This window comes from Petromyzon marinus, chromosome 2 (genome assembly GCF_048934315.1).
Source record: "Petromyzon marinus isolate PM22_M1 ecotype Great Lakes invasive population chromosome 2, UKy_Petmar_22M1.pri1.0, whole genome shotgun sequence".
Lineage (NCBI taxonomy): Eukaryota > Metazoa > Chordata > Hyperoartia > Petromyzontiformes > Petromyzontidae > Petromyzon > Petromyzon marinus.
Window position 1 is genome coordinate 13,098,920 of NC_133668.1, and position 27,413 is coordinate 13,126,332.

The 27,413-nt window shown below is 45.2% G+C and overlaps 1 protein-coding gene across 8 annotated transcripts in view; it reads right to left on the reverse strand.

The window, feature by feature from the left end:
- Positions 1-27,413, reverse strand: part of LOC116947012 (partitioning defective 3 homolog) — a 221,214-nt gene that overhangs the window by 81,216 nt on the left and 112,585 nt on the right. For 7 of the 8 annotated variants that reach the window (XR_012945462.1, XM_076070123.1, XM_076070112.1 and 4 more), the window contains exons 11-16: positions 26,245-26,373; positions 22,299-22,493; positions 21,045-21,218; positions 8,622-8,823; positions 7,255-7,350; positions 2,830-3,109 (exon numbers count right to left, since the gene is read on the reverse strand). Coding sequence is in view for 7 of the 8 variants with exons in the window: in XM_076070123.1 (XP_075926238.1) it covers positions 2,830-3,109; positions 7,255-7,350; positions 8,622-8,823; positions 21,045-21,218; positions 22,299-22,493; positions 26,245-26,373 (1,076 nt within the window). In the remaining variant the exon portion in view is untranslated. The remainder of the gene's footprint in view (positions 1-2,829; positions 3,110-7,254; positions 7,351-8,621; positions 8,824-21,044; positions 21,219-22,298; positions 22,494-26,244; positions 26,374-27,413) is intronic. The other variant, XM_076070108.1, reaches the window with a different exon arrangement.

The following is a 27,413-nucleotide window of genomic DNA, read 5'->3' on the forward strand; positions in this document are numbered from 1 at the left end:
AAATAAATAGATCAGACATAATCCAATGCAACAATTTTGTTACAATTCGATTTTGGACTCCGATCAATTCCAATTGAAGCAATGTTAAGCCGGTCTTCTGAAATGACAGATCGGATGGGTCGGGGATCGTACAATTTCTGATAATGACACGGTATAATGGTAGCACTCCAAGTGGGATACATGTAAAGCTAGTAGGGGTGTAACAATGCATGAATTCATCCATTATTTGCAATCCTTAAGCAGACAATACACACATCGAATAATGTGCATAGGAGTGCATGTCATATGTTAAATGCAATGAGCTCACGTGACCCCCTCCAGCCACTAGAGGCCGCCACATTCACTGTAATTTCAAAACAAGAATCACTGAATGAATCTAATCCCATCCTCTGAATTTTGACAATTCATTGCATTGTGAAGCGAATGGCAGCTCTGAGAAAAAGTCTGACCCCCTACGTGAAGTGATAATTACACAAGGGCAATTTTGAGCAGCCTGTATTTGTCATAGCAAACTGGGGTCTTGTAGGCCACACACAGTCCACTCTGTCATTCTGACCAATCTCATCCCACTCGACTGAAAACAGGACAACGGGTTTTATTACATGCTCTGTTGACATGTTGATATATACATTCTGACCTATAAGGTCTGCAGGTGCCTAAGCATGATGAACGAAAAACGGTTCATGTTGTTGAGCAGAAGGCAATTGTTTCATGCATTTTAAGTCCACATGTGGCAATACATAGATCATGCCCAGATGTTCCCATTAGGCAGTGACAACTCTTATACTTTTCCCAGTACAAAAAAGCACGGTAAAACAAATAGACCATTCATCTGACCACCGTGTGCACACGGCCAATGCGTGCAATCTGAAAATCTGGGCCAAGTCGCTTTTTACTGTGCGTGTGGGCTCAATATTGTGGGGACCACGGTTGAGCTCCACTACCATTTGACGAATTCTCGTCTCATTCTTGTTTCATTTCCCGGCGGTCTTCATTAGGGGCCCATGTGCTGATGTGACTCACTGAACACGGGGCAGCCAAGCGGCAGCTACTTGTTTTTGATATTGGTGAGCAATTTGTCAGTGGAGACGACAACGTAAACAAAACAGTTAGCTTCCGCTGAAGTGTCCCAACTTCCACGGCATAGCGCGCACGCGCTGAGCGCGTGAAAGATTAAGCGGTGTAGCCTGCCCTTGCTTGCCCCTGCCTGCCCACCCACTAGCCCACCCACCCGCCTGCCCGCCCACATACCCACCCTCCTGCGTGCACAAACGATTGCCGAAACTAGATTGACGCAGGAATCCCAATCATCTGGCAAAAGAACACGTCTGTTTTCCATGAGATACTATTACGGGACAAGGCTGTTGTCGTGTGGGCCTATGCTATTTCATTCATCCCAGCCGAATATGACAAGTTTTGCAAGTGCAGAAAAATTGTTGCGTTTCTTGTTTGTCTCGTTGGTATGATTTTAAGTAACATTATCTTGTTGATGCACGGGTCATGTGAATAATTTAAACGTGTAGGAATAAAACAAGTACTTTTTTTTTTCTTACACATGCGATTTAATGCACGTATCACAAGCTTAACAATCGACTATAATCAACAAACAGATGCAGTTGACTGCCATCGTTCCTTTCAATGTTGCGTCAGGATATTCCATTACAAAATAGTTGAGTAATAGTTTATTTAAGCATTAGAGCCTGAGGCGTGTCCCCCCAGTTAGAAGTGCCGGATTCAGATCCGGAACTGTGTTTTACACAAAACACAGGACTCGCGGACAGAGCAGCATTCACAGCATGGCACGTATGGCAGCCATTGCCCCCTGACCCGAGAAATGTAATCTCTGCACTTTGTTAAGGCCATCCAGGTCGTTAATCATATTAAACTCTGGCTTATATTGCACAATCAAGCCACTGTTCCGCACATTTAATGGACGAGTGCAGGGGTGTGCCGTCTGGAGGGGAGGTCGCCAGGTCAGTACCAGAATTTGGCAAATGGTGAGTTTGTATGGGAAAAGCCAAAAAATAATCTCAATCTAAACTTCATTTAGCATCCAGTCCTTATGGTGGAAGGCCCTTTAGAAAATCACAATCCGATTTAGGTTCTGAACACGCAGGGTATAGTTTTGCCGTCTCGGGTTTAGGTGAACAAAATTGTTTGGTTTCTAATGTAATCGTTTCATGGGAGATGTTGCTCAACAAAGATACATTTTTTCTCGCAGGAAAAAAAAGTTTTCCAAATACCTCTAACCAACCGCTGTAACATTTCGATTGCACCAAGGCATAATGAGTAATGGAAGCATAAGAATGTGATTTTCCCATTTAGCTCCATTTAGTTCCATTGACACTGAAGAACTGCAGCGTGGGATGTTGCAGGAGCTGGCCGATACGGTGTGTGCACGCATCTGTCTCTCACCACTGTACTGCACGGCGCAACCTCGGGACACTGACAACAAGCAATCTAAATTCACCAAGGAATTTCGTTTGGGGGATTATTCAATGCCTTCTTCCATTGCGGGAGAATTGTTGAAACATTTTAAGTGCTGAATATTTTAAGTTTGGGACCCAAGACGCTCGGACGCAATCACAAATGTAGTGTAGCTACCAACAATATGTTTAGATTTATATAGCGTCGTCGTTCATGCAAGTTCCATCTCGAAATCGCTGAGGAACCACTGGAAAGCTGCAAGGCAGCCAGGCAGTTAACTAAAACTGAGAATTACTCAATTGCCGGGAATTTAACTCGGGTCACCGCGATCGACAAACGCACATGCGCGCACGCACAACCGTTAGCGGAATCCCTGAACTCCGCCTTGTATCGCTCGCTCACCTCTCCTCTGAGGGGTCCTCCTCGTCATCTTTCAGCTCCGCTCGCCTCCACCCAGCCGCCCGTTCTGCTCGCGAGAAGTCCCCGCACAGCAGCTCGTCCCTCGAGGTCACCTGGGCCGAGGGCTCTGGCATGGACGCCAGCAGCGGTGGCAACAGCACGGACGCCTCCCTCCCCACACTGGGACGCGGCCAAGATGGGCCGTCCAGCACGGAGCGCCCGGTAGCACAGCTGGTACCGGCTGCAGCGCCCGCTTCTGCCGGCGTGCAGGCGGCGCTCGGTGCTGGTCAAAGCGGCACAGCAGACGCAAGGGAAGCCAGGCGCGGGAGTCATTTTATTAATTTGATGCCGACTTTTGTTTGTTTGTTCAGTGCAATGCACTCTGATCAGTGGCATCATATGGCTGTATAATATGTATTCACGTAGTTTTGTGTTGAACTGCGACTTAAATAAGCCATAAAAATATATATTTGTTGACTCACGAGCCGAAGCCCGGTTACTTCCATTACCAGTGGCGCATGATATTTGAACATTCCTAGGGCCTGCTTCGCTAAGCCACGCTGACCGAACTTGGGCAAGCATGGTCAAATATCCCTCAAGTAACAAGGCATCGGAATCAACGACGGACCACTGTGGCCCTGCTTCCACCCCTAGCCTTGCCAAGAGACTAGCTCACCTCCCCACCTCCCCCCCCCAATACCATCGTTTTGATGAATTGTAGCAATGTCATGATTTATTTAAAGAATTTGTTATTTTTTGCATTGTGCTGAATGTAGCAGCCTCTTGCGGCTGCAGGGGTCATGTGAACCCATTACACGCAGTGCACGTGAATCAAACACCACGGATTCTTGCACACGCATTTGGAACTTAAAAAGAATTCCAACACCGTTTGCCAATAGCGCAACAGTCAACACACTACTACATGACATCAAGTAACACGTGTGCACATCCTGCACCACAATAGCAACACAATATCGCTCTACTGCAGCATAACACAGACTGGGCCCTTGTCACTGCTCATAGTTTCATCCCCTTGAACGTGAGCCAGAAAAAACTAACAACGTCCACGTCTGTCACCCCACTGTGCAAATGAGCAGCCACCGCATGCAGAGCTGGTTAAAACCCCCCAAAAAACTAACTCAAAGCAGGGTCAAAATGTAAAACCAGATTTGAAATAAACGGAAATGTGAAACCGCAACACATTTTAAATCAAACTGCACTGGTTGAGCGCACGACGGAATGTGAACAAATTATGCAAGCTCGCCGAGCTACAGCTATGAACGATGGGTCTCTTTCCGAATAACAACGCAAAGCGTCCACGTGGAATTGCACGAACGTCCCTCACAAAACCCCCTACCACCGGCCCACACTCCCCTTTGCTCTCCCGCCGTACCTGCCAAGCCACATCTCCCCCAGGACCGTGTTGGTGTGTGGCACGCTGCAACAGCTCAAAAAAGAACTTATGCTGTTCTGACATGTTGAGCGAATTTTTATTTGCTTACGCGATTATTAGCCGACCGTAAAATAAATTACACACAAGACTAGGCAGACTGGTGGTGCAGTGGTTAGCCTACTGCACGAGGAATATGGTGATCCTGATTTTCGATTCCCAGCCATCAGAGATAACTGTACTGATCCTTCCCACTTCACCAACCCGCATTGAAGAGTGTGTTCGGTAAAGTCACGTAGATAGAAAAATAATTTTAAAAAATCACGACGTTTCGATCGCAACACAAGCAATCGTGTTCAGGTGAAAAAATACAGCAGGCGAACTGCTGAGGCAGGATAAATATATACACGTAGTCATGGGACAATTCCCATGACTAAGTGTAGGGAGGCCTTCACCCAGCAGTGCATTGACAAAAGGCATAAGTTGTTATGAGAATTATGATTATAATATTAACAGATAAGGCAGGTATGGGGTTCATCCTTTTCATGCAACACAGCAATGAACTGTTCAACTTTAAACAGCTTTCGCAGTCTCCCAAAGGGACCCCGCGTCTCATTACACCTGAACAAGTGCTGATTTGTACGCATGCCCTTAACCACCAATTAGCTAATGAGGCCAGGCACCGGCGGTACCAGTTGGCACATAGCTTTAGCAGTTGATCTCGCCCGATGGTTGCACGTCCCTTCCCTCCCGCCCCCACCCATTCACCCCACCAACAACCACCCCCAGCCCACCTGCTACTGCCGTGCCCTCAAAGGCCCGCCTGATGCCTTGCAAACATCTCCCAGCAGGGCTGTCACCTGCATTTTCTGTTGGCAGCCTGCGCTACCCCCCCCCCCCTTTACCTGCGCTATCCCCCTTTGTTCCTTTCCCCAAGCGTGCGTTTTCCCCACTGCAGCAGCCGCATGAGCGGCGCAGAATGCAGACTGCCTCTGCCCTCTCGGGCAGCTTCAATGGGGAGTTCTTGCGCCCTGCACACGCTCATTACACATCCTCGTCCCCACTTAATGATGTGTGTGAACCGTCTGTGAGCGCACATTGAATACAGGCGCGTGTGACTTGCAGGCATGAATATGACAGCTTGGGAATACGGCCATCCTCCTTGTGTCGGATGTACAGTGCTTGTATAGATTACACAGGTGCACAGTGCTTGTGTAGATTACGCAGGTGAACAGTACTTGTGTAGATTACACAGGTGTACAGCGCTTGTGTAGTTTACGCAGGTGTACAGCACTTGTGTAGATTACACAGGTGTACAGTGCTTATAGATTACACAGGTGCACAGTGTGTAGATTACACAGGTGCACAGCGCTTGCGTAGTTTACGCAGGTGAACAGTACTTGTGTAGATTACGCAGGTGTACAGTGCTAGATTACACAGGTGTACAGCACTTGTGTAGATTACGCAGGTGCACAGTGTGTAGATTACACAGGTGTACAGTGTGTAGATTACACAGGTGTACAGTACTTGTGTAGATTACACAGGTGTACAGTGCTAGATTACACAGGTGCACAGTGTGTAGATTACACAGGTGTACAGTGTGTAGATTACACAGGTGTACAGTGTGTAGATTACGCAGGTGTACAGCGCTTGTGTAGATTACGCAGGTGTACAGTACTTGTGTAGATTACACAGATGTACAGTGCTAGATTACACAGATGTACAGCACTTGTGTAGATTACACAGGTGCACAGCGCTTGTGTAGATTATGCAGGTGTACAGCGCTTGTGTAGATTACACAGGTGTACAGTGCTTGTGTAGATTACACAGGTGTACAGCGCTTGTGTAGATAACGCAGGTGCACAGCCCTTGTGTAGATTACGCAGGTGCACAGTGTGTAGATTACACAGGTGTACAGTGTGTAGATTACACAGGTGTACAGTGTGTAGATTACACAGGTGCACAGCGCTTGTGTAGATTACGCAGGTGTACAGCCCTTGTGTAGATTACACAGGTGCACAGTGCTTGTGTAGATTACACAGGTGTACAGTGCTTGTGTAGATTACACAGGTGTACAGTGCTTGCGTAGATTACGCAGGTGTACAGTGCTTATAGATTACACAAGTAGACTGGCTTAAAATACACGCAGCAGTGCACTCTTTACAATAATTATTTTGCGTGCATAAATCACATTTAACGCACATATAGCTTGCATACCAACATGAGATAAATACAGGGTGATACATTTCTAGATATCCCACTAATTTTGGGCCTCCTTACTTTCTTCCCAATAGGTTAATTAATTTTTCGATTTAAAGCTTTCGTGACTGCAATGATTCATCTTCTTTGGTTCTTTCGGTAAAGTCACGTAGAATGAGAATAAAATAATAAATTGATAAAATAAAATAACACAATAATATTCTCACGACGTTTTGGCCACAACACAAGCGGCCTTCATCAGGTGAAGGGACGAGACTGTCTGGTAGGACCGACACACCTGTCTGGTAGGACCGACACACCTGAAGACGACCGTTAGTATTATGGTAGAAACGTCGTGAGAATTTTTATTGTTTTATATATATTTTATTATTTTGTTGTTTCCCTTCAACGTGACTTTACCGAAAGAACTAAGAATATGAATTACTGCAGTCACGAAAGCTTTAAATCAAAAGTAGAGGTTAATTAATATTACGGACAGATAATGTTGAAGCTTTGAAACAAAATGCTTTCTCCATAATTCATCAGAATAATTTTAGTGGGTTTTCTAAATATGGATCACCCAGTATAAGTATACATTACACACATACATTGCACACCACCACCAAACCGTCGTGGTTTTGTTGGCTTTTTTCTTTAAAGGTCAGCAAACAGAATAGGTGAAATACCATATCATCCCACTGCAATTTGAAAATGGTGACTTTTAACAAGAGATTCTAAATTACGCTTCGACCTCCATATCATGTCCGGAAATCTATATTGAGAAGCCGCTGTCTTTACCGATGACCTCAATGTTTTGACCTCCCGACCTTGGAACTGACCTGTGGTTGTCGTGGCGATGACCCCTGAGAGGGCCGGGGAGGGACAGGGATGCAGGCGTGTGGCCATGGTGTACGACTGATTGCGCAAGTTGGAAGCTGTGAACACAAGACAAAGATACTCCACGTAGCCATACCGACTGATGGCGAACACCTATGAAGGTCGGCATGGCTCACAGCAGTGGTGGTGGCCAGAACCACGACCTGCCGCATTTGTCTCCCCAGTGCTGATATTCACACACCATGCCAGATCCTAATGTATGGGTGAGACAAGGACCTAAAGGACACCTAGGACTGGTTCAGATAATTATCACCTCTGTTAGCCATGACGGGAATTGAACTTGCGCTGCTGGGTTTGTAACAGTGTGCCAACAACTGTACGACTGCTTCCCACAAGACAAAGATCCCCCCCCCCACAAGCTCCTATGAAGGCCGGCAACGGCACACGAGGGGGTTGGTGGCCAGCACCACGCCCGACCGGCTTTGTCTCCCTAAGTGGTGATGTTTACACACCACACCAGGTACTCATTTGAGGCTGACTAGACCTAGGGGAGGACCAGAACTGGTTCAGATAATCGTCACTGGTGCTGGTCGTGAGCGGGAATCAAACTCGAGTCTCTGGGTTCGTAGCCCAGTGCACTAACCACTGCACTACCACTCCCCACACACAAATGCGCACACATGCGCCATACCATTACGTCCCTTCAGCATAGGAAACTGCACATTGTCATGGTGGGGGCCCAGTCCATCCATAGCAGGATCACCTTTGACTTCCCCGCAAAGTGTTATTAATTGTATCGACTCCCGAGTCAAGCGCTCAAACCACAGCAGCGCCCAGCAGGATGCATTAACGTCACCGCGTGCTAACACGTTAGGTGTGCACGCATGCATTAGGCACGGCAACAGCGTCTCCCCCACCCCTCTCAACCCTCACACAGAGATCCGATGGCACTTTTATGATTCAGTCACCATTCCGTTAAATAATTAATGATCTCAATTTATTTCGATCTCAGGTATGCAGTTTTGTTTCCTCCATCACGTAAATGTTCAATTAGCATGTCACTTGTATACCATTTACACGTTATTTTCATACACAATAAAATCATTGATTGAGTTTACGTGGCATGAGCTTAGCATGGATATTAATTGATGCACCGTTCCACACCTTTTGTGTGTATTTGCTCAGTCAATCAACTCATGGCACCCGGGTCTGCCCTTTGACACCCTGCTAGCGAGCCTCCGACACTTCACATGGCCTCAAGGTGCACATAGCCTGACGTCACCGCCACTTGGTGAATTTCGGTTGTTGTTGTGTTTCACTGTGCACATGTGGGAGGCAGGGGGGTGATGGGGGTGAAAGTGTGGCGTACCGATGAGCTGCTCCAGCAGGGACGCACGAGGGGGGGGGCTGGATGCGACGCTGCATGCTCCGACACCGCCGCCTACAACGCCGCCGTTACCGCCGCCACCGCAGCTGCTACCGCCAACTTCAACCGCCGCTGCCTCCTCCCCGGAATCCACTCCGGCATCCACCGCCCTCTCAGGATCCACGGGACTCACGCACAGCACAGGCTGCGGACACAGGAACAGCATCGGCTGTAGAGTCTTGTGGCGGGCGGCAGGAACGATGATAGCAAAGGTCCAAGTTTTTTCTTGCTCCAAGGAGCATTGAGGTGGCGCTTATTTCCCGTTCACAGCACAGAGCCAGTAGTGGAAATTGCACATTCCTATGGTGTGGGCGAGTGCATCCATAGGACAACCACTGTTGGCCACTCGCGCAGATTAAAAAGTTCACTAAACGGCTATTCAATTGTGTTTTAACTTCCAATGATAGATTTCTTTGTTACTTTTTAAGAGGCCGTCTGCTGCTGTTTAATGCCCACTCACAATTTGCCCCATCTCGCCAGATCTCGAAAGGTAAGGAAAGTGTAGCCTAGTTAGTACTTGGATTAGTAACTACCATGCATGACGTGAATTTATAGCTTTCTGCAGGTTTATGTTGTAGGCAGCAAGTGGCAGTTTAGCAAAATGTATTGATTAGGCGGTTTCGTGACTGCAGGAATTACTCTTTGGTTTTTTCGGTAAAGTCACGTAGAAATAATAAAATAAAATTATATAATAGCATACGACGTTTCGATCGCAACACAAGCAATCATCATCAGGCAGAGGAAACACATAACCGCAGATATATATACAGACCTTAAGTAGGGGGAATTAACACAGATATACCAGGGGACACAGAGAGACGGAACATCACACTAAATCAAACAGGGTTTAGCAAAATTTGGAAACTATATAAAGCAACACAAACGGTCGGTTAAAACACAATTAACGCATGCTGCGCATTGGGTGCCTGACAACTGTGTGCCTGATAACTTGTATCATGCAAATTTGTGTCCCATTGTCTGTGGACCTTGGCCCTGCTACATCGCTCGCCTTCTTAAAAAGCCTCGGGACAGATTTACTTTGCTCCTTAACTGTGTGCGTGTCTCCCCCCCAAAGGTCTCTCTACGGAAAGTATTCTATCACTATCTTAAATTTCACACTTAACTTACAATTTAACAATCTTTGAAACAGCGTATTCAACCAAACCATGCATTAATTGTGTTTTAGCCGACCGTTTGTGTTGCTTTATATAAATTTTGATTTAAAGCTTTCGTGACTGCAGTAATTCATATTCTTAGTTTTTTCGGTAAAGTCACGTTGAAGAGAAACAACAAAATAATAAAATATATATAAAACAATAAAAAAAATCTCACGACGTTTCGACCATAACTCAAACGGTCGAAACGTCGTGAGAATGTTTTATTGTTTTATATATATTTTATTATTTTGTTGTTTCTCTTCAACGTGACTTTACCGAAAAAACTAAGAATTTGCTTTATATAGTTTCCAAATTTTGCTCAATCCTGTTTGATTTAGTGTGATGTTCCGTCTGCTCAATCCTGTTTGATTTAGTGTGATGTTCCGTCTCTGTGTCCCCTGGTATATGTGTTAATTCCCCCTACTTAAGGTCTGTATATATATCTGCGGTTATGTGTTTCCTCTGCCTGATGATGACGCTTGTGTTGCGATCGAAATGTCGTATGCTATTATATAATTTTATTTTATTTTTATTATTTCTACGTGACTTTACCCAAAAAACCAAAGCGCAAAATGTATTGTTCAACTGTATTTCTATGCCCCGGCGTGTATACTCCCTGCCTTTCACTGAACGGTACTTACGAGTGTGGCGAGGTATAGTCAGATAATCCCCACCATCCACACTGTGTGGGGAGGCCCTCGCTTGCATGGAATCGAATGTGTGTCTGCATAATATTGTTTTAATGTAAATTTATCCCCCAAGAGTGCCAGCAAAATATGATTCATTAAAGAAAATACTACTCGCCTGGTGGCTCAGCAGTAGAGCGAGCGGATCGCAATCGGAAGTTTGCCAGTTCAAACCCTGGTTGATGGGCGATTCAACCAATCATCCCTCTCGGGTCAATTAAAACAGAGTACTACTTTGCATGGAAGTCAACAGTGTAGGAATGTGGAATTTCTCCCACTGGCTCAAGGCTGGAAATCACTAACTTTTTAAAAAGTAGATTTTTTTTCTACTGGGATTCGTACAGCAACATCTTTTAAAAACACAATTGCTCAGATGCAAAAGCTCATTCAGCATGGAAATCCCCAATCTAACACGGTAGCATCTGCACTGGACAGGAAATAACTCCAGAATCGTACAATTTTCTGCTTTAGTCAATGAAGTGAGAGTCCACAACCCCCTGCAATCTACACAGCTGATACATGTTCTCTCAACTAACATGGGTAAATAAGGGTTCTTTCCAATGTGAACCTGGGGGGTTTTCCTGGAGAAAAAGTCTTCATAACCCAGAATATTTTATTGTACAGAAAGCAGGCTTTTGTTGTGGAAGGATGACAAAAGTTCATTCTTAAGTTAATTGTTTCGTGACAGTCTGTGGGTAGATGCTACGTTAAATAGTGGATTGTAAAGTGTCCCTCCCCACCCTGCCCCAATCGATTCGATTCTGTGTATTGTCACAAATTTTATTTCAGAATTAATTATTTTTCGCATTAAATCAATTAAATACAACAGATACAAATCGAAAAACGTAATTTATCACACACACTATTCCATGTGTGCATTGTAAGCTTCTAAAATGTATATGAATTTATTCATTGGATCACGTGGAAATGTAGATATTTGGAATTGGTTTCTTTTGCAGGCAAGCATTGCCGATTCATAGCTGAGACAATCAACTGTGCTGGAAATTATGTAAAGTAGTAGCAATCCTAGGCTTGAACTCAGGATTTCTGGAGTGCTGCCTGGGTACCTGTCGAGTCTCAGTATTCAGATCACCGATCCACCTGGTTTAATAACTACAATTACCTGCATTAGGGATGTAGTGGAAAAAATACATTTTCAAGGAAAGGAGATGTTAAATTAGTCATAAGTGAAAAGTTTAGGCTATCGCTTTCAGCTGAGGGAACCGAGGGGGTCACGGCTGGATCTTTTGCATGGGCCATAAGAGAAGCAGCGAGCAAGATCAAGGAGGAGCGAGGGCACAGGAGCAAGGGTCAGAGACCCCTCCAAGCGTATGATCGCGCACACACTCGCGAGCAGAACATTCGGCTATCAGAGTGACACAGAACAGGGCAAAGGAGGAGAGTGAGAGGCTTGTTCAGACACGAGACTTCTTAAGGGAAAGAATAACTTTCAAGTGGAGCCAAGAAGTGCACCAAAGGGAGAATGGGAAAGTTTAAAAAGGGAAGTAACAAAAAAGGCTTTTAATGTGGAGTCCTTTCGGGTAATGTATCCTTCCCTGCAGCACAGACGTAGTCCAAATGGGCACAATTGGCCAGGTGCGGGGATGGGGAGTTATTTTTATTTCATGCAGGAGGAGCTGGAAGGGTGGGAGTGTTGGCCCAGTGCTCATATATTATTTATAAGAGCACATACTTACATTATACGATGATAAAAACAGAAATCCCCCCAAGCATTTATTGAGGCTGGCATGGCACAGCACACAAGAGGGGTTGGGGGCGGCGGTAGCCAGGATCAAGCCGTGCCACCTTTCCCTCGTCAGTGCCGATGTTTACACACATCACACCAGGAACTTAATTCAGTCGACCTAGGTGAAGGTCCAGGAATGGTTCAGATATCACTCGCTGCCGACGGTAGCCATGGTTGGGAATTTAACTCTGGTTTCCGGGTCCTGAACGCAATATGCGAACCACCGTGGCGTGACTCTCTCCCATAACACAATGATTGCACACACACACATACAAGCATGCACGGGCACGTACACGCACGCGCACGCACACAGGTCAATGTAAAACACGCATCACTAAGTACGCGCTCACACACAAGCATCGATATCACTCAACGCGTTTGAAGCTGGCATCCGGCCCACGAGGGACCATGGGATTCCAGAGCTAATCATGCGTAGCGCGAGGATTTGTGCATCTCGTAATTTGTCATCGTTTGTCATGAATTGGCAAAGTTATAATTAATGTAGACGTGTGCAGACACATCCCGCATCTCACATGCCCACAAATGTGTTAGAACGATCATACAGACGCACACACACGCATGTGTGTGTGCGTCTGTATGATGAAAGCTTTCCAAAGCCAGGGAATATGCTTGCATTCGTATGACAATCAATTCTGTAAAATGACGATGAAAACCTATCATCCTATGAAGTAGTATGACAGCACATTAGAAGCGTCAATGTGCATAAGTATGCATTTATGTCACATGGTAAGAAAGCAGAACTAACAACATAACAGTGCTGGGACAAAGGAACACTTAGTCATTTGAGGAATAACTGTCACCACAGCATACCGGAACGGGTAATACATGCTTTCCAAAACGATTATAATAAAAACAATGAGATTATGACAGTCGGTTTCTACATTGTGGGCACAAGATTGTGAAAGTTGTGATAAAAAAAGACAATGACGCACGGTTACACGGTCAAGCGAGCGGCACCGTAGGGCACAGTTAGGAGGAGCAGGCTGCCGCCGCAGCTGTAAATACAACCAAACGAGGCAGAAAATAAAGAAAATAAAGAACCTCGTGGGGGTCGAAAAACCAGTGCCCCCCCCGGCCCCCCCGTGGAACATCCTAGAAGCGGGAGACAGTGGAGTCGCCATCCAAAGTCAACAGACAATGAACCGCTCCCCCCACCACCCTCTGTTCCACCCCACGACACCCCCCTAAACTCAAAGAAAACCCCCTCCACTTTAGGTTGGAAATGACTAAATGAGAGTCAGGAAATTAAATGAGCTACTTTTTTCCCTTCCGTTTAACACTTTTTTTGCCCTCCTCGGTTTCCACGGTTAATCATTTTGGAAGCAGCATTTCAAAATTAAAATTCCAGTGGGTACACGCATGCTGCTGGAACTCCCCCACCCTCCCCCAACAAATTACGCTCTGTTCTTTCTCACTGAATATTTATGTTTGTTGGCCATTTATGGGCAATTCGTACTCCTTGCAATATAAAACAAATATTATTCAAGTTCTTTCCCGATGGAGGCAGCGAATGAATACAGAAATTAAAAATAGCATTGCTTAGCTAAGCTTAGCCAGGCACTTCCTTTAAAAACATTTTTCCACATTATTCTTGAGTGTTTTAGGGGTTACTTTTGTCCGTGCTCTGCCCATGCCTACACGCAGCCCCCTCCCCTCTTGGGGTCAACATTTCAAAGCCGGGGAGTGAATTTCTACATTAATCCCTCAGGGACTCAGGAGACTCATGGCGCCAAGGGCTGGCTCATTGCTTAGCCGATCGGCTGTAGCCCGTCAGTCAATGTAGGTGGCCGGTCGGCTAGAAAGAGTTCCTTCCTTCCACTCGATAACCGATTGGGATCGCTCAGTGTGCTCGCCGCTAAAACATTGAGTCAAATGGACAATTCTATTCAGACATGATGCCTATGATAATAGGTTTTCCCCTTTTTTCTGGCAACAAAACAGGTGTTAAGATGTTAAAACACCAAACTGAAACCTTGTACAAGGAATCATGTCTACATTAACCACAATACTTGTGGTCAGAATGCAAACAACACACACTCTGATAATATATGCATTGTCCTTGAAACTGATTGCGCCACACCAGACACCTTACTTTTGAGCCTCGTCTCAAACGGTGTTAGACCAGAGGACGCGAAAAGGCGTCCTCTGGTGTGGACCAATCAGTTTCAAGGACAATGCATATATTCATCTTCTTGGTTCTTTCGGTAAAGTCACGTAGAATGAGAATAAAACAACAAGACAAAATAAGACAATACAATTCTCACGACGTTTCGGCCACAACACAAGTAGCCTTCTTCAGGTGAAGGAACAGAACTGTCGGGACGACAGCGCTTCAATGAACGTTCATTGAAGCGCTGTCGTCCCGTTCATTGAAGCGCTGTCGTCCCGACAGTTCTGTTCCTTCACCTGAAGAAGGCTACTTGTGTTGTGGCCGAAACGTCGTGAGAATTTTATTGTCTTATTTTGTTTTATTGTTTTATTCTCATTCTACGTGACTTTACCGAAAGAACCAAGAAGGTTAATCCTTGCAGTCACGAAAGCTTTAAATAGAAAAATGCATATATGATCAGAGTATGTTTTTTGTTTGCATTCTGACCACAAGTATTGTGGTTAATGCAGACATGATTCCTTGTAAAAGGTTTCAGTTTGGCGTTTTAACATCTTAGCACCTGTTTTGTTGCCATAAAAAAGGGGAAAAACCTATTACTATATTTTGGTACTGGCAAAGGAGTTCCCATGATGTAGATGAAGCCGAATTTTTGCTTGAGAATGTTTCTGGCTGTGCGGAGGAGAATTTCACATACAAAATAGTTATGGCATCATTCAGGGCCATAGGCCACTGTGTTTGCCAATAGTGGCATAAGTCCCAATGTTAAGGCTACCCACAAGTGTATTTTAAAATATGTAAACAGTACACACTAATGCTCAGGAACATGAATCATTAAGAGTGTTAACAGAATAATATAAAGCAGGCGAAGGTTTCACGCTTGACCTAAATGTTTTATCGAATATTTGTATGTTTTTGTATAATTTGAGTGAATAATACATTTAATAATGATGAAACATTTACGAAGGCATAATATATCATCTCAATGTATTGTGTAGATATTGAATTTCAATAAGTTCAAATGTCTGGCTGGTTGGATGAGCAACCCATTAGTCTACTGTTGTCCTTGTTGTTCTAGCTCTCCAGCATAGCTACGCATGACTCACCATTTAGTATGGCAGTGTTCTTCTTTCAGAGGGGGACCAACTTTCGCTGATAAGACATCAGTGTGAGGGCTGCCACACATTTAAAACCATTAGGTTTAACAGCATGATGGAGCATTTTCACATTTGCCTATTATTGGGGGCCACACTAAAGGCCACCAGGAGCCACCAGTGGCCCACAGGCCTTGCAATAAAGAACACGGCAGTTTAGTTATGCACGACTCACCTTATACATTGCATTCTTGTCTCAGGTGTATTTTATCTGCTTAAATAAAGGCGGCTACTGCCAGTTGTAGTGGGACAGTTTTAATTCCGAATTTAGTGAATTTATTTTCAAAACATTTATTTTCTAATTTCTTCATGACATCGGCACACAATGGGCTAATTGCGAAAATGCTTAAGAGACACCAAAGAGTAGATGATAGGCAGGGCAGGAATCAAACCTTATTTAAAAACCAATGCTCTTTGTTTATTTACCAAGGAAATCCCCGCTATTTGTTCAGGAGGCCCTGCTGTATTGGGATATTTGGCTAATTACATCAATGAGTGTTTGGCTACATGTGGGAAGAAACCTGAGTACCCAGATAACCCAGTGTCATACACGGATTTGCGCTCAACAGCTCTGCACGCATTCATTCAATAATCTATTTCTGTACTGCCATCTCATGGCCATCTCGTAGGCCCTCGTGAATACTGACCATCCAAAAGAGGCGTGCACTGCTCTAAGCACAATTTTTTTTATGAAGATTCAACTATTCAAATAACTGCCAGGCTACAGCCCCCAACGCCAACAGCCGCTTTCCATCAGCATCAGCGGCAGCTAGGTCCCTTTGTCCCAGCGCTGCCAAGAATTCTCAGCCTCTGGTCCTCGGAACACCAACAACAATAACAAACTAACCTATATCATCAGGGACGCCCCCACTCCGGGACCCTCCGTTATTCAGAGCCCCTGGCCGTATAAAGCCGGAATTCGCAACCCTGGCTTTGTTTTTCCCCCGATACCAAACGGTACTTTTTGTTCCAAATGAATGCAGCAGGAGTGCCGCATGTAACCTAACGGGCGACAGACAACATTATTTCCTGAAGGATAGTCAGTCGAAAAATAAAAATGTTCCTTTCCTGTATACATTCACTGAAGCAGCAGCAGCAGCAGCAGCAGCTTGATACATGACAGTTCTGCAAGTGCTGGCTGGGGACTGGATGATGGTAACTGCCTTTATAAATACTACTCTTTGGTTCTTTCGGTAAGTCACGTAGGTAGAGATAAAGCAAAATAAATCAAGAAGTTTCGATAGCAACACAAGCCATCGTCTTCAGGTGATAATCGCGACAGCCGCGATGTCTGCTGTGAGCAGCACGATGTCTGCTGCCTTGTGAAGGGAAACTGTTACCAACAAGAGTTTATATAAGTTTTTGAGAACAAAGGTAGCCGAAGTAGTGCTAATGGGGTATTATAGTGTCAAGGTAATAAATAGCGTGGCATGTTAAAGGAAATGAACTTAGATTAGCATGTTGGATTATAGTGCAAAGTTAATGAGCTTCCGTAGCGCATACGAGCTCAGATTAGCATGTAGGATTAGCATATGTATTTTGATGAGAGAAGCATGTAAAAGTTAATTTAAAAAACAGCAAGTTAATGTCAGTTTATGTGTAATCTTTGAAGGTAACGCGAAGGTTTGCAGAGTACCTTTGTCTCAGAAAAAACAATAGCGTGTGAGCCCACAGCATTATAACAATGGTCAGCTATGGCAGAGGTATTGGTTCTGCCGTGTTTCAGATCTGCCTTGTGTTCGCGTACCCGGTCCGAGACATGTCGCTTTGTTTCCCCAATGTAACTGCCACCGCAGGTACAAATGAGTTTGTAGACCCCAGGGTATTGCATGTCAGGAATGACATCCTTCACAGATGGGATCAGATCACGGATTTTGTGTACCGTATTGAATCGGACCTGGATCATGTGTTTGTTTAGTATTTTGGCAATCTTTTTGGTGACACCTGCTATGTACGGTAAGGTGATGGTTTTGATTGGATCCTCCATGGTTGGGGATACAGCTTTGCGAATTGTGCGGTCCGAGTATCCATTCATCTTGAGGGCTCGGTGTACGTGCTCCAGTTCACTGGCTAGGTGGCGCTGGTCAGAGATGCAGCGGGCCCTATGGTGTAGTGTTTTGATGAGGGAATTCTTCTGGGCCGGGTGGTGGTGGTGGGAATCAGGCTTCAGATAGGATAGATTTGTACATGAAGCTATCCAGATATACAAACATAGAGACAACTTCAACCGAGAAGATGGGTTTAAGCTGAGCAACCACTGGAAGGATGTGATTAACCAGCGCAGCGACCAGCTTCCGCAACCTGGTCTGAATAGTCTTCCTCTCGCAGCGCAGCAGCAGCAAATTTCATGGCAGCCAGCTCCTGTACTCATGTATTTTTACATGCTTTTCTCATGAACTTTAACATGAAACGCTTTGTTACACATAAACTGACATTAACTTGCAAATTTTTTCATTAACTTTTACACGCTTCTCTCATCAAAATACATATGCTAATCCTACATGCTAATCTGAGCTCTTATGCGCTACGGAAGCTCATTAACTTTGCACTATAATCCAACGTGCTAATCTAACTTCATTTTCTTTAACATGCCACGCTATTTATTACCTTTACACTATAATACCCCATTAGCACTACTTCGGCTACCTTTGGTCTCAAAAACTTATATAAACTCTTGTTGGTAACAGTTTCCCTTCACAAGGCAGCAGACATCGTGCTGCTCACAGCAGCAGACACAGCGGCTGTCGCGATTTTCACCTGAAGACGATGGCTTGTGTTGCTATCGAAACGTCGTGATTTATTTTGTTTTATTTCTTCCTACGTGACTTACCGAAAAAAACAGAGTATGGATTCCTGCAGTCACGAAAACTTCAAATCTAGATTTATAAATACCATACACGTTCACCAAGATCTCAGGAGGAGGGGCTGCTTGACAGGGGGCAGCAATCAGCAACAATGATATAAACATAATTCCTTTGATAAGCTTCGTAAACAGCCCAGGTGCACTGGGGTAAGAAAAACTGCCATTGCTGCTGCTTTTTGCCCCGTTCTTCCAAAAGTCTTCTGACACGCCAGCACTCTGAAGTGGTTTGCGATCGTGATGCCTCGGCTGGCTGGCGAGCATCGCAGTGATTGGCCACACCACGGTGTTTGTCGTGACTGACAGGCTACAAGGCTTTTGCATTCTTCACACGCGCAACTCTCGGTTAAACGAGACACTCCGACATGCCCGGCTGCTGGGCCAATGCCAGAATAAGCAACGGCTACTCTCTCTCTCTCCACGGTGAACAGCTCCTGCGAGTGAAATGTGTTTGCTTAACGCATTTCCCGTGCACGTTTGCATGGCGGCGTGCGCGAATGATCTCGTGTGCGTGCAGGCACACGTGGGTTCTTGTGTGTCTGTGCTTAATTAAAAAACAGAGTGGGGGTAAATTGTTTCCATTGCATCGTGATACAAAGTACCGCATAGCGAACTTTATTGCATGCAAATAAAGTTTTAATTAGATAATGTTCAATGTATCGAATGTGTTAAATATGCAGCATGAATTGCACATTATTTATTCACATATTTACTTGCTTGACACTTCAAAACAAATAATGTGATGTTGAACGGCCATCTAAAAATGCCAGGGGGTTGGGGGCAACTGTCCCCTTTGGAGACCCTTTGAGTGTGCCGCCGTCTGTGTGTATTATACACATGTCATCCCAACTACAGCAGAAAGGACCATCCATTTTCTAAACATATTATTCACTCTTGAGAAATGCAACAAAAATGCAGGTATCTCAACTCAACCGTAAAGATATTTCATCACTACTTGTGCATACTTATCAGTGAACCAAAGCTGATTCAATTAGCACAATTTGCGTCTTACCAAAAGGCCTTTTTGGCCTCTAAAAAAATACTTTGTCAGACGTAAAAAGTTTCTGGCCAAGATCAGTGGCGTAGCTTTCGCGTGTCCAGGCAGTGCATTTGCACCGGGGCACATGGGTCAGAGGGGCCGAAGGCCCTCGGCTACGAAGAGTGGAGAAAGTTGGACAGAGGGCTCCATTTTATTCCTTGCACCAGAGCCCATGTCTGCCCACTGTATACCACAGGTCTCCACATATTCAAAGATACGAAATTAATAACTATATTATTGGAATCACCACAGAAGTAGGAAACACTCTACACTCGATGTGAACAGGAATTTTTGGGTTTAATTCCCATTAAGGCGGCCAAGGTTTTTGATAAATGTCTTTACCCATTATTATTTCCAGAGATTAATTGAGAAAATTGCACCAAATTGCTAATGACGGTGGGTAAAATGTGGGAACCCTTAACACTACCATCTCATCTGGCCAGTGTGGAGGGGTGGGATAAATGTCTCCCTTAAACTATGAGCTAAGCTATCGGCAAAAGTGTGACGCTGTGAACGGTACTCGTTTTTATCTTTATAATGGAGGCACATTCCAAAAATACAGCCAACATTGCAGAACCATGAAGAAAGGCAATTATCTTAAGCAGTGGCTTTTTGATCCGCTTTAAAAAATTTGTTTAACGAATGCATAGACATTAGTCACGAGTTTGGCAGAGCATTTTTGTCTCTTGGCACAGCAAGCAAAAGTTCAGCTTGGGTGGCGCCGAAAAGTACCTTAAAAATAATCGTTTCATACGTTCACCCTCACGTTGCCCGTGCCCTCGTCCTCCTCACCACGTAAGTACCGGGTAAAGTAAGATTCACCCCATTGGTACAATTCACACTATGATTCACCTTAACCCATTGAGTGACTGAATGGATCATCACGATTCGGGTTTCACGATTTCATTGATTAACGGACGTGATTTTTGTCTCGTTTTACCATTGCATTTGTATATGTTCTTCTGTAAAGAGATTCCATCTTATCGGTACGGTCTTTTCACTCGGGGAGCCTGAATGGAACATTAACATAACATCTGCCTTTCATTCACAGCCCTTTATCAATCCACTTCTCAACGAAGGCCTTCACCACACTGGTCAATGTGGTTTGGTAAAGGGGAAGCTGGGGACCGTTTATGATGTCAATCACCATTGATGTTAACTGTAGCTCGTAATGAAGGTCACCGGGTTCATTATGCAGCTCGCGCTAACAACTACACCTCCACTCACTCCACCCTACATTTGCATATCATCAGCCAAGAACAATGCACTGCTGGATGAAGGCCCCCCCCAAGCCATAACCGTCGTCTCTTATGCTCTTGCGAAGTAACAATCCGCCTAGCACTTGCACGCGAGCTAATAGCTGCCACCCGATCATTTGATTGGCATATTATAACGCCACTGACAAGTCCTGGCACTTTTAAAATCCTGGGGAGACTTACAGATTTCCCAGGACAGTTATCTCAACAAGAGGACAATCCGAGAAAAACCAGGACAGATGGCAACCGCACTGCAACCCCCCCCCCTCACCTGCTCCCCCCCCCCCCCCCCCCCCCCGTGCAGCTCCTGCTCACTCGCTCGCAGCGCATCGCACTCACTTGTTCGTCCCCGTCGCTCGCCCTCCGTGCCACTGCAAGGTGGATGCGGCCGCGCTCGCTCCCATCCGTGGCCATGCACCGCCGCAGTGTCTCCATGGCGGCGGCATTGCTACGGCCGAGCAGCGGCTCCCTATTGACGGCGACCAGCTGATCGCCGATGCGCAGGCGCCCGTCCTGCGAGGATGCGTGCAGCAGCAGCAGCAGCAGCGCGAGCACGGTGGGGAAAGTGTAACGACTCGCGCCCAAGCGCTCCCCTCGCCTGCACCCCTCACAAACGACGATTCCACGGATTGTCGCGACGCGGGGGTCGTGATTTGATCGAATTAATTCTGGATATGTGATGGAGATGCGCGGCAAGTCACCAACTCACCCGCCGCACCTCAACCTCATTACCCTGCCAGCCGTTCCGTGAATTGTCACAATACAGTATTTTTTTTTTCTTCCAGAATTGGATTTTTTTTTGCATTAGCTTGGAAGTATTATTTCTCATTTGTTCCATCTCACCTGCGCAGTTTCGTTTATTTCCATATGACTTACTTGCAATGTGCATGAGTCAATGAATTAGTGCACATCTCTGAATGTTTAACGGATTATGATGACGAAGTATTTTTCTGGGACGTACCTCTCACCTTGTTCACAATAAATACCGTCCACCTATCACTGGCTCCTCAAGCCCACAAACCCCTTCCTAGCACAACAATAAAGGCATGCTGCAATTAAATGCCATACGTGAAGTTGTAACGATTCAGGGTGATGATTTAATTTAACCATCAATTATTTTAGTGCACTTGTGCTACATGTACAATCTATCACTGTAGGCACATCACGATTCATTCTTATAAGCATGGTATGACGCATATATTATCAGAGGTGTTACAAGTGAGTGTAATTGATAAACTCAAGAATGGTAAACTTCGTAATTGAATTGGAGCAGCATCAGCGTCAGTTATAATCCAATTGCATTAGAAAGCAGCCACCGCATTCTGCATCTATACCTATGCACAGGGCTTTAATTCAGCCGGGTTTCTCTGGGTCGGTGGCCTGGAGAATATATTTCTATATCACTCACACGACATCCAGTAGAGCCCTCGCTATGGCTGTGGCTAATACTCGCGTGCCTATCCCAGTCTACCAACGAATACAGAAAATATTCAGCGACGATTTCAGCCTTTCCCAATGCGATTAGTCTCTTAACCTAGCGACGCAACTGCTCACTCACCTCCACCCACACCGGATTCTGACCCTCACCCTCACCTTGGCGGCGGCCCCGCCGGCAATGATTGACTTGACGTAGATGCCGAGGTCGTGGGCGCCGTCGCGGCTGCGGTTGCCCTTTACGCTGACCCCAAGGCCCGCGGGGCCACACTCACTCAGCGCGATCTCCAGGTTGAGGCACTCGCAGGGACCCGACGCCGTCACGATCATCCCACCCGAGCGCTCTGCCTGCTGCTGCAAGAGGCACGGGTGCGGCGCAATGTGGCTCAGGAGGGTTGTAGGAAGAGATAAAGCTCTGTGAGCCAATGCAATGATAATCGAGGGAAAAGTGCAGCCCCTATGATACAAGATGAAACTAAAACTATTTTTATTCTACCAGGTAAGACCCACTGAGCTATATAGCTCTTTTTCAGAAGCGACCTGGCCACAAAGGATAGCTCGACAAAGCGGCTTATCATGTGTAAATTTATAGCAGCCAAATACTCTGAACACATGTTTCTAAATCTGAAAGGAAAATCCAGAGGACTCGGAGGAAAATCCACGCGACCATAGGGAGAACATGCAAACTCCAAATATACAGGTGTCAGGGTCAAGATTGAACCCACGACCTCCTGTATACCAGGTGAGGTATTCAATATTTCTCACACAACTGCAAGCAGAAGGCCCTCAAGCAGAGGAAGCTCAGGGAGTATCTCTAGCGATAATTTGACCTATTGTTCCACGCTGGCCAGATGTCTTGGAATATGTTGGGAGTATCCACACTTTACCCCACTACACATGACCTGTCCAACTATGGTATACTCATTTATATTTCTGGGTGGACAAAGGTTATTATGGAGGATTTAAGAAACTTGCATCGTTGTTTTGGCTGCCACTTCAGGAGAACGAATCAAACCGGCGATCCCAGATTGCAAGTTCTGTGTGTTAACCATTGCACCAAGGATCCCTCATATGTATGTATGCTCAACTTATTTTGTACCGTACATAGCCAACCGTGCTAATCGGAGGTGCGGTCATACAGACTATTGTAGCAAGCCCTATTAAATGAGCACCATACACACACCTGCACGCACAGAGGCAACTACAGGCATACGTAGACACACAAGATATTCACATAAAGAGACAATCACCAGCCACTTCAAAAACACATACAAACTCGCAAGCAGTCATCCTGAAAGACAACCAGACTGACATCCACATTTCTTCAATTTCATCTCCAAGGTATCTTGGGTTTTATGTGCGCACCGTGAGCAGAGATGTGAGTGATAAAAAAAGCAGAATCATAACCGTTCAGAGGCACAGAGTGGCGAGCCCATCAGGCACCCGCCTGACAAAGAACATGTAATGAGAGTTAAAATTACGTCTGGATGCATCTGCTTCACTAACCTCGCTTCCTACACATCGGCAAGATGGTAACACTAATTAATTTGAACGCTTTCTGTAAATGATGAAAAACTCATCAAACACAAAGTGACTTGGCTTAAAAATGTTAAGAGTCATAATAATACCCAACGCGAAACGGTGATTTTTAGACTGAAAAAGGTACAACAGTGACCACTGGATTGGTCATTTGTTTATATTATGCCTGGCGTGAGCCCTAAGTTTGAGTCTACAGGATATCAGGTTTGCAGTCTCCTGTGTTGCTTGCAACTGTTTTAAATAAATAAAAATCCAAGATGTGAATACTTAAAGTGCTACTCGGAGAGCATAGATATTTGGCAAAACATAACAGTGTCTTCACGATCGGTGCGAAGGTTCACATAATGGTTGGCGCAGAAGTCAAGTCAATCAAGAGAGAATCTGAACTTGTGCACATGTCCCAAAGTAATTTAAATGAAGAGGCAATCATGTGCAAACACCGTAGCTTAAGCGAGCAAGTGAAATAACCAGCTGCTGTGCCAATTTAAATGATCACAAGAGTTATAAGGGCAGGTCAGTTAGCTAGGTAGGTGGCTACTTTTTAGGGAGTAGATTTGCAAGTTAAAACTTGCACAGCCATCGGGACGTATTTTTGTGAACTATAATGAAATAATGCATAATAAATTAATTCAGTTTTAGTTGGGCGGTGGGGATCCAGCATTGTGGAGGAGAGGGTTGGTGGATCACCGAAATGTTGTGAAACTCCCTTCCCCTTTGGGCAACCGGGAATTGCCATACCCTGGCTCACAAGGAGAAGGCGGAACAGCAGCAAGTGTTGACTAATATCATCTCTCCCATCTGTATGAGATAATGTTGCCACTTCGCATGAATGGGTTTTCTCCGGGTGCTCTGTTATCCTTCCACATGCATAAACACTAATGCATTGTCTGAAAATGTCTGAAAAAATAAAACTCAATGCAGAACCCTCCTGAAAATGAGTTATTGGACAAGGTGTGGATTTTGGGGTAAATTAATCATTATTAAGTTGGCAAGTGGCCACGTAAGACTGGCAAACGGGCAAAGATACAAACACGTTAGTAACTTAGAAAGTGAATGGACTCACAAGCAGGTAATCCAATTTTTTTAAGTTGATCATGTTAGCAGCACATCTGGCAGGAAATTATTACCTAATAATTGAACAGACAATGGAGCTGCTCAAGTTATGTGATTTACTACTGGAATACAATTAAATAGTGTAAAAACAAGAGTGCAACATGTGCCATCTGGCTCCAGCCCAGGATTTGGCCTGAGTAACGTATGAGTCATTGATATGCCTCGCCTATCTTCCTCTGCACAAATGTCAACAAAAGGAACCAGTATGTACGAATAGGCCTTATGACCAGACATCGAGTTAGGAAACGGAAGGCATGGGACACAGGTGACAAACATATACTATACAACACGATTGATATTTAAACAGCGTGTAAAGTCAATCACATCTTCGGACGCTGAACAGAAACAGTGTAAACGTTTCGTTGCTCGAGATAAGAAGTTTGGCCTTGGCAGAGGATAAAAGGAAGGTCCTATGCCTGGACTTGAACAGGGGCAGGTGGTCGACATCACGGATAGCTGGGGGAAAGGACTTACAAATATAGCGGCAAAAAAAGTTGACTGAGGCCTTTCATGATTGATGGAGCAGAGTGTGTGGGAGGGAGTGGAGTAGTGGTGAGTATATGGAGGATCTTGAGAGTGCGATTTTTAATGCGCCTATTCTTATGCGTGATAATATATTGTTTTAGGTTCATGCTAATAATATGTAAATGCTACGTTCAGACTAATTGAAGGAATGAGAAATAACAAATGAGCTAGAAAAAATGAGACGGACAATACAAGAAAAAAGACAAACGAGAGAAAAACTAATTGATTTTCAAATTGAATCAAGACCTGAAATCACGACATTCATCAACTTGTCAGGTAATATGAATCATGATATGCCTATTGGACACTGCGTAGGTGGCGTGGCATGAATAATAAAAGATAATGATGATACATGTCCACACATTAGTACAATAATTAAAGTAATTGAAAGACAAACATTTTCTGGATGAAAATGTATTTTAAAAACCCATGAAACACACGGTTAGAATTGTTTTTGCACATCACAGACACACACACACTACAAGTATGGAACACTCCCACCTCTTCCAGTAAGTGGAAGAGTAGACCAAAATACCCTCGATAAGAGCTCTGTAGAGCTGCCTTTAAGTGGAGGTCTCACTATCAGCAGCGGAGTAAGCAAACAACTGCAGGCCTGCACCTTTACCTTTTAATCATACACTAACCAGACAATGGAGACAGGCGGTAGCCTATTTTACAAAAGCCGAGCGCAAACACCTCTGCATGCAGATAACAGAGACGACAACACCAGCAGACTGCAAGCGTGTGGAGGCACCTGCGCTGGCTCCCTCAAACTCGCGACGACGGGAGTTTGAGGGAGCGTGTGGAGGCACCTGCACACGCTGCCTCAAACTCGCGACGACGGGAGTTTGAGGGAGCGTGTGGAGGCACCTGCGCTGGCTCCCTCAAACTCGCGACGACGGGAGTTTGAGGGAGCGTGTGGAGGCACCTGCGCTGGCGGGGTCAGCAGGGCATCGTGGCGGGACACGAGCAGGTCGACGGAGGAGCCCGGGTGAACGCCACGCAGGATGCTCACCACCTGATCCTGGGACATGCTGCTCACGTCCACCCCGTTCACCTGCGCGCGCGCGCACGCACGCACGCATGGAGGAAGTGCACACGCAAGCACATGTCCCACATTTCCATGAGGCAAACTTTGAAAAGTGCTGGGTCAGCACAGCATGGGTAACGAGGCGTCCGCTGATCGGATCTTGCAAACGCATTTATACGGACACAATACAAGCACACAACAAAGGCTGCCAGGGGGCAAGTGCTGTTAGCAAGTGCCTATGAAGGCCAGCACGGCACATGAAGGGGTGGGTGGCCACCACCGTGTCCAGCCGCCTTTGTCTCCCCAGTGGCGACCTAGGGGAAGCCCAAGACTGGTTCAAATTATCATCACTGGGTTTGGCCGTGAGGGGGAATCGAACTCGGGTTGCCAGGTTCATAACGCAGCACGCTAACCGCTGCACTACTGCTCCTAACGTTCCTCACGCACACACACACATGCCATTCTTCCCATTGTACACCTGCCACATTTGGGTTATTTCAGAATGTAAAAAAAAAATGAAAGAAGACTGCTCTGCACGTGTCCAAGTACAACCAGATGACCCATAGCCACCCCTTCCTCATCGCCAAAGCGCCGGGAAAACCAGAACAATCTGTATTTGCAGTTCCATTTGTTGCCAGTTCGCAGAGGGACAGACACAAGCTAAAGCATTCCGACATTAGAAAAATAAGCGTGTGCTTTGAAACTAAAGAGTGCGTAAAAGTGATCCTGTTCCTAACAAGCGATTGCATGCTCCGTCAAGTTCCTCGATTCTCAACGGCAATGTGTGCATTATTAAAGGCACAAGTTTAATCTTTTATTTTGGTTATTTTAATATAAACTTAACCCTCTCTTTGTAATCTAATGCTTCCATATGTATGTCTACAGAGATGAGAGATATATTATCAACCTATTTGCCTCTGTACGCCTCACATGTGAAATTATTTTTTCTTGCTTTAATAAATCATACAAATTGCTTGACATTTTGCCCATTTTTCCATTAAGATCTTTTTAATTCTCTCACTTTGGCTCTCCTGCCTCTCCTCTTTCCAACCCTTAAATCCATCACA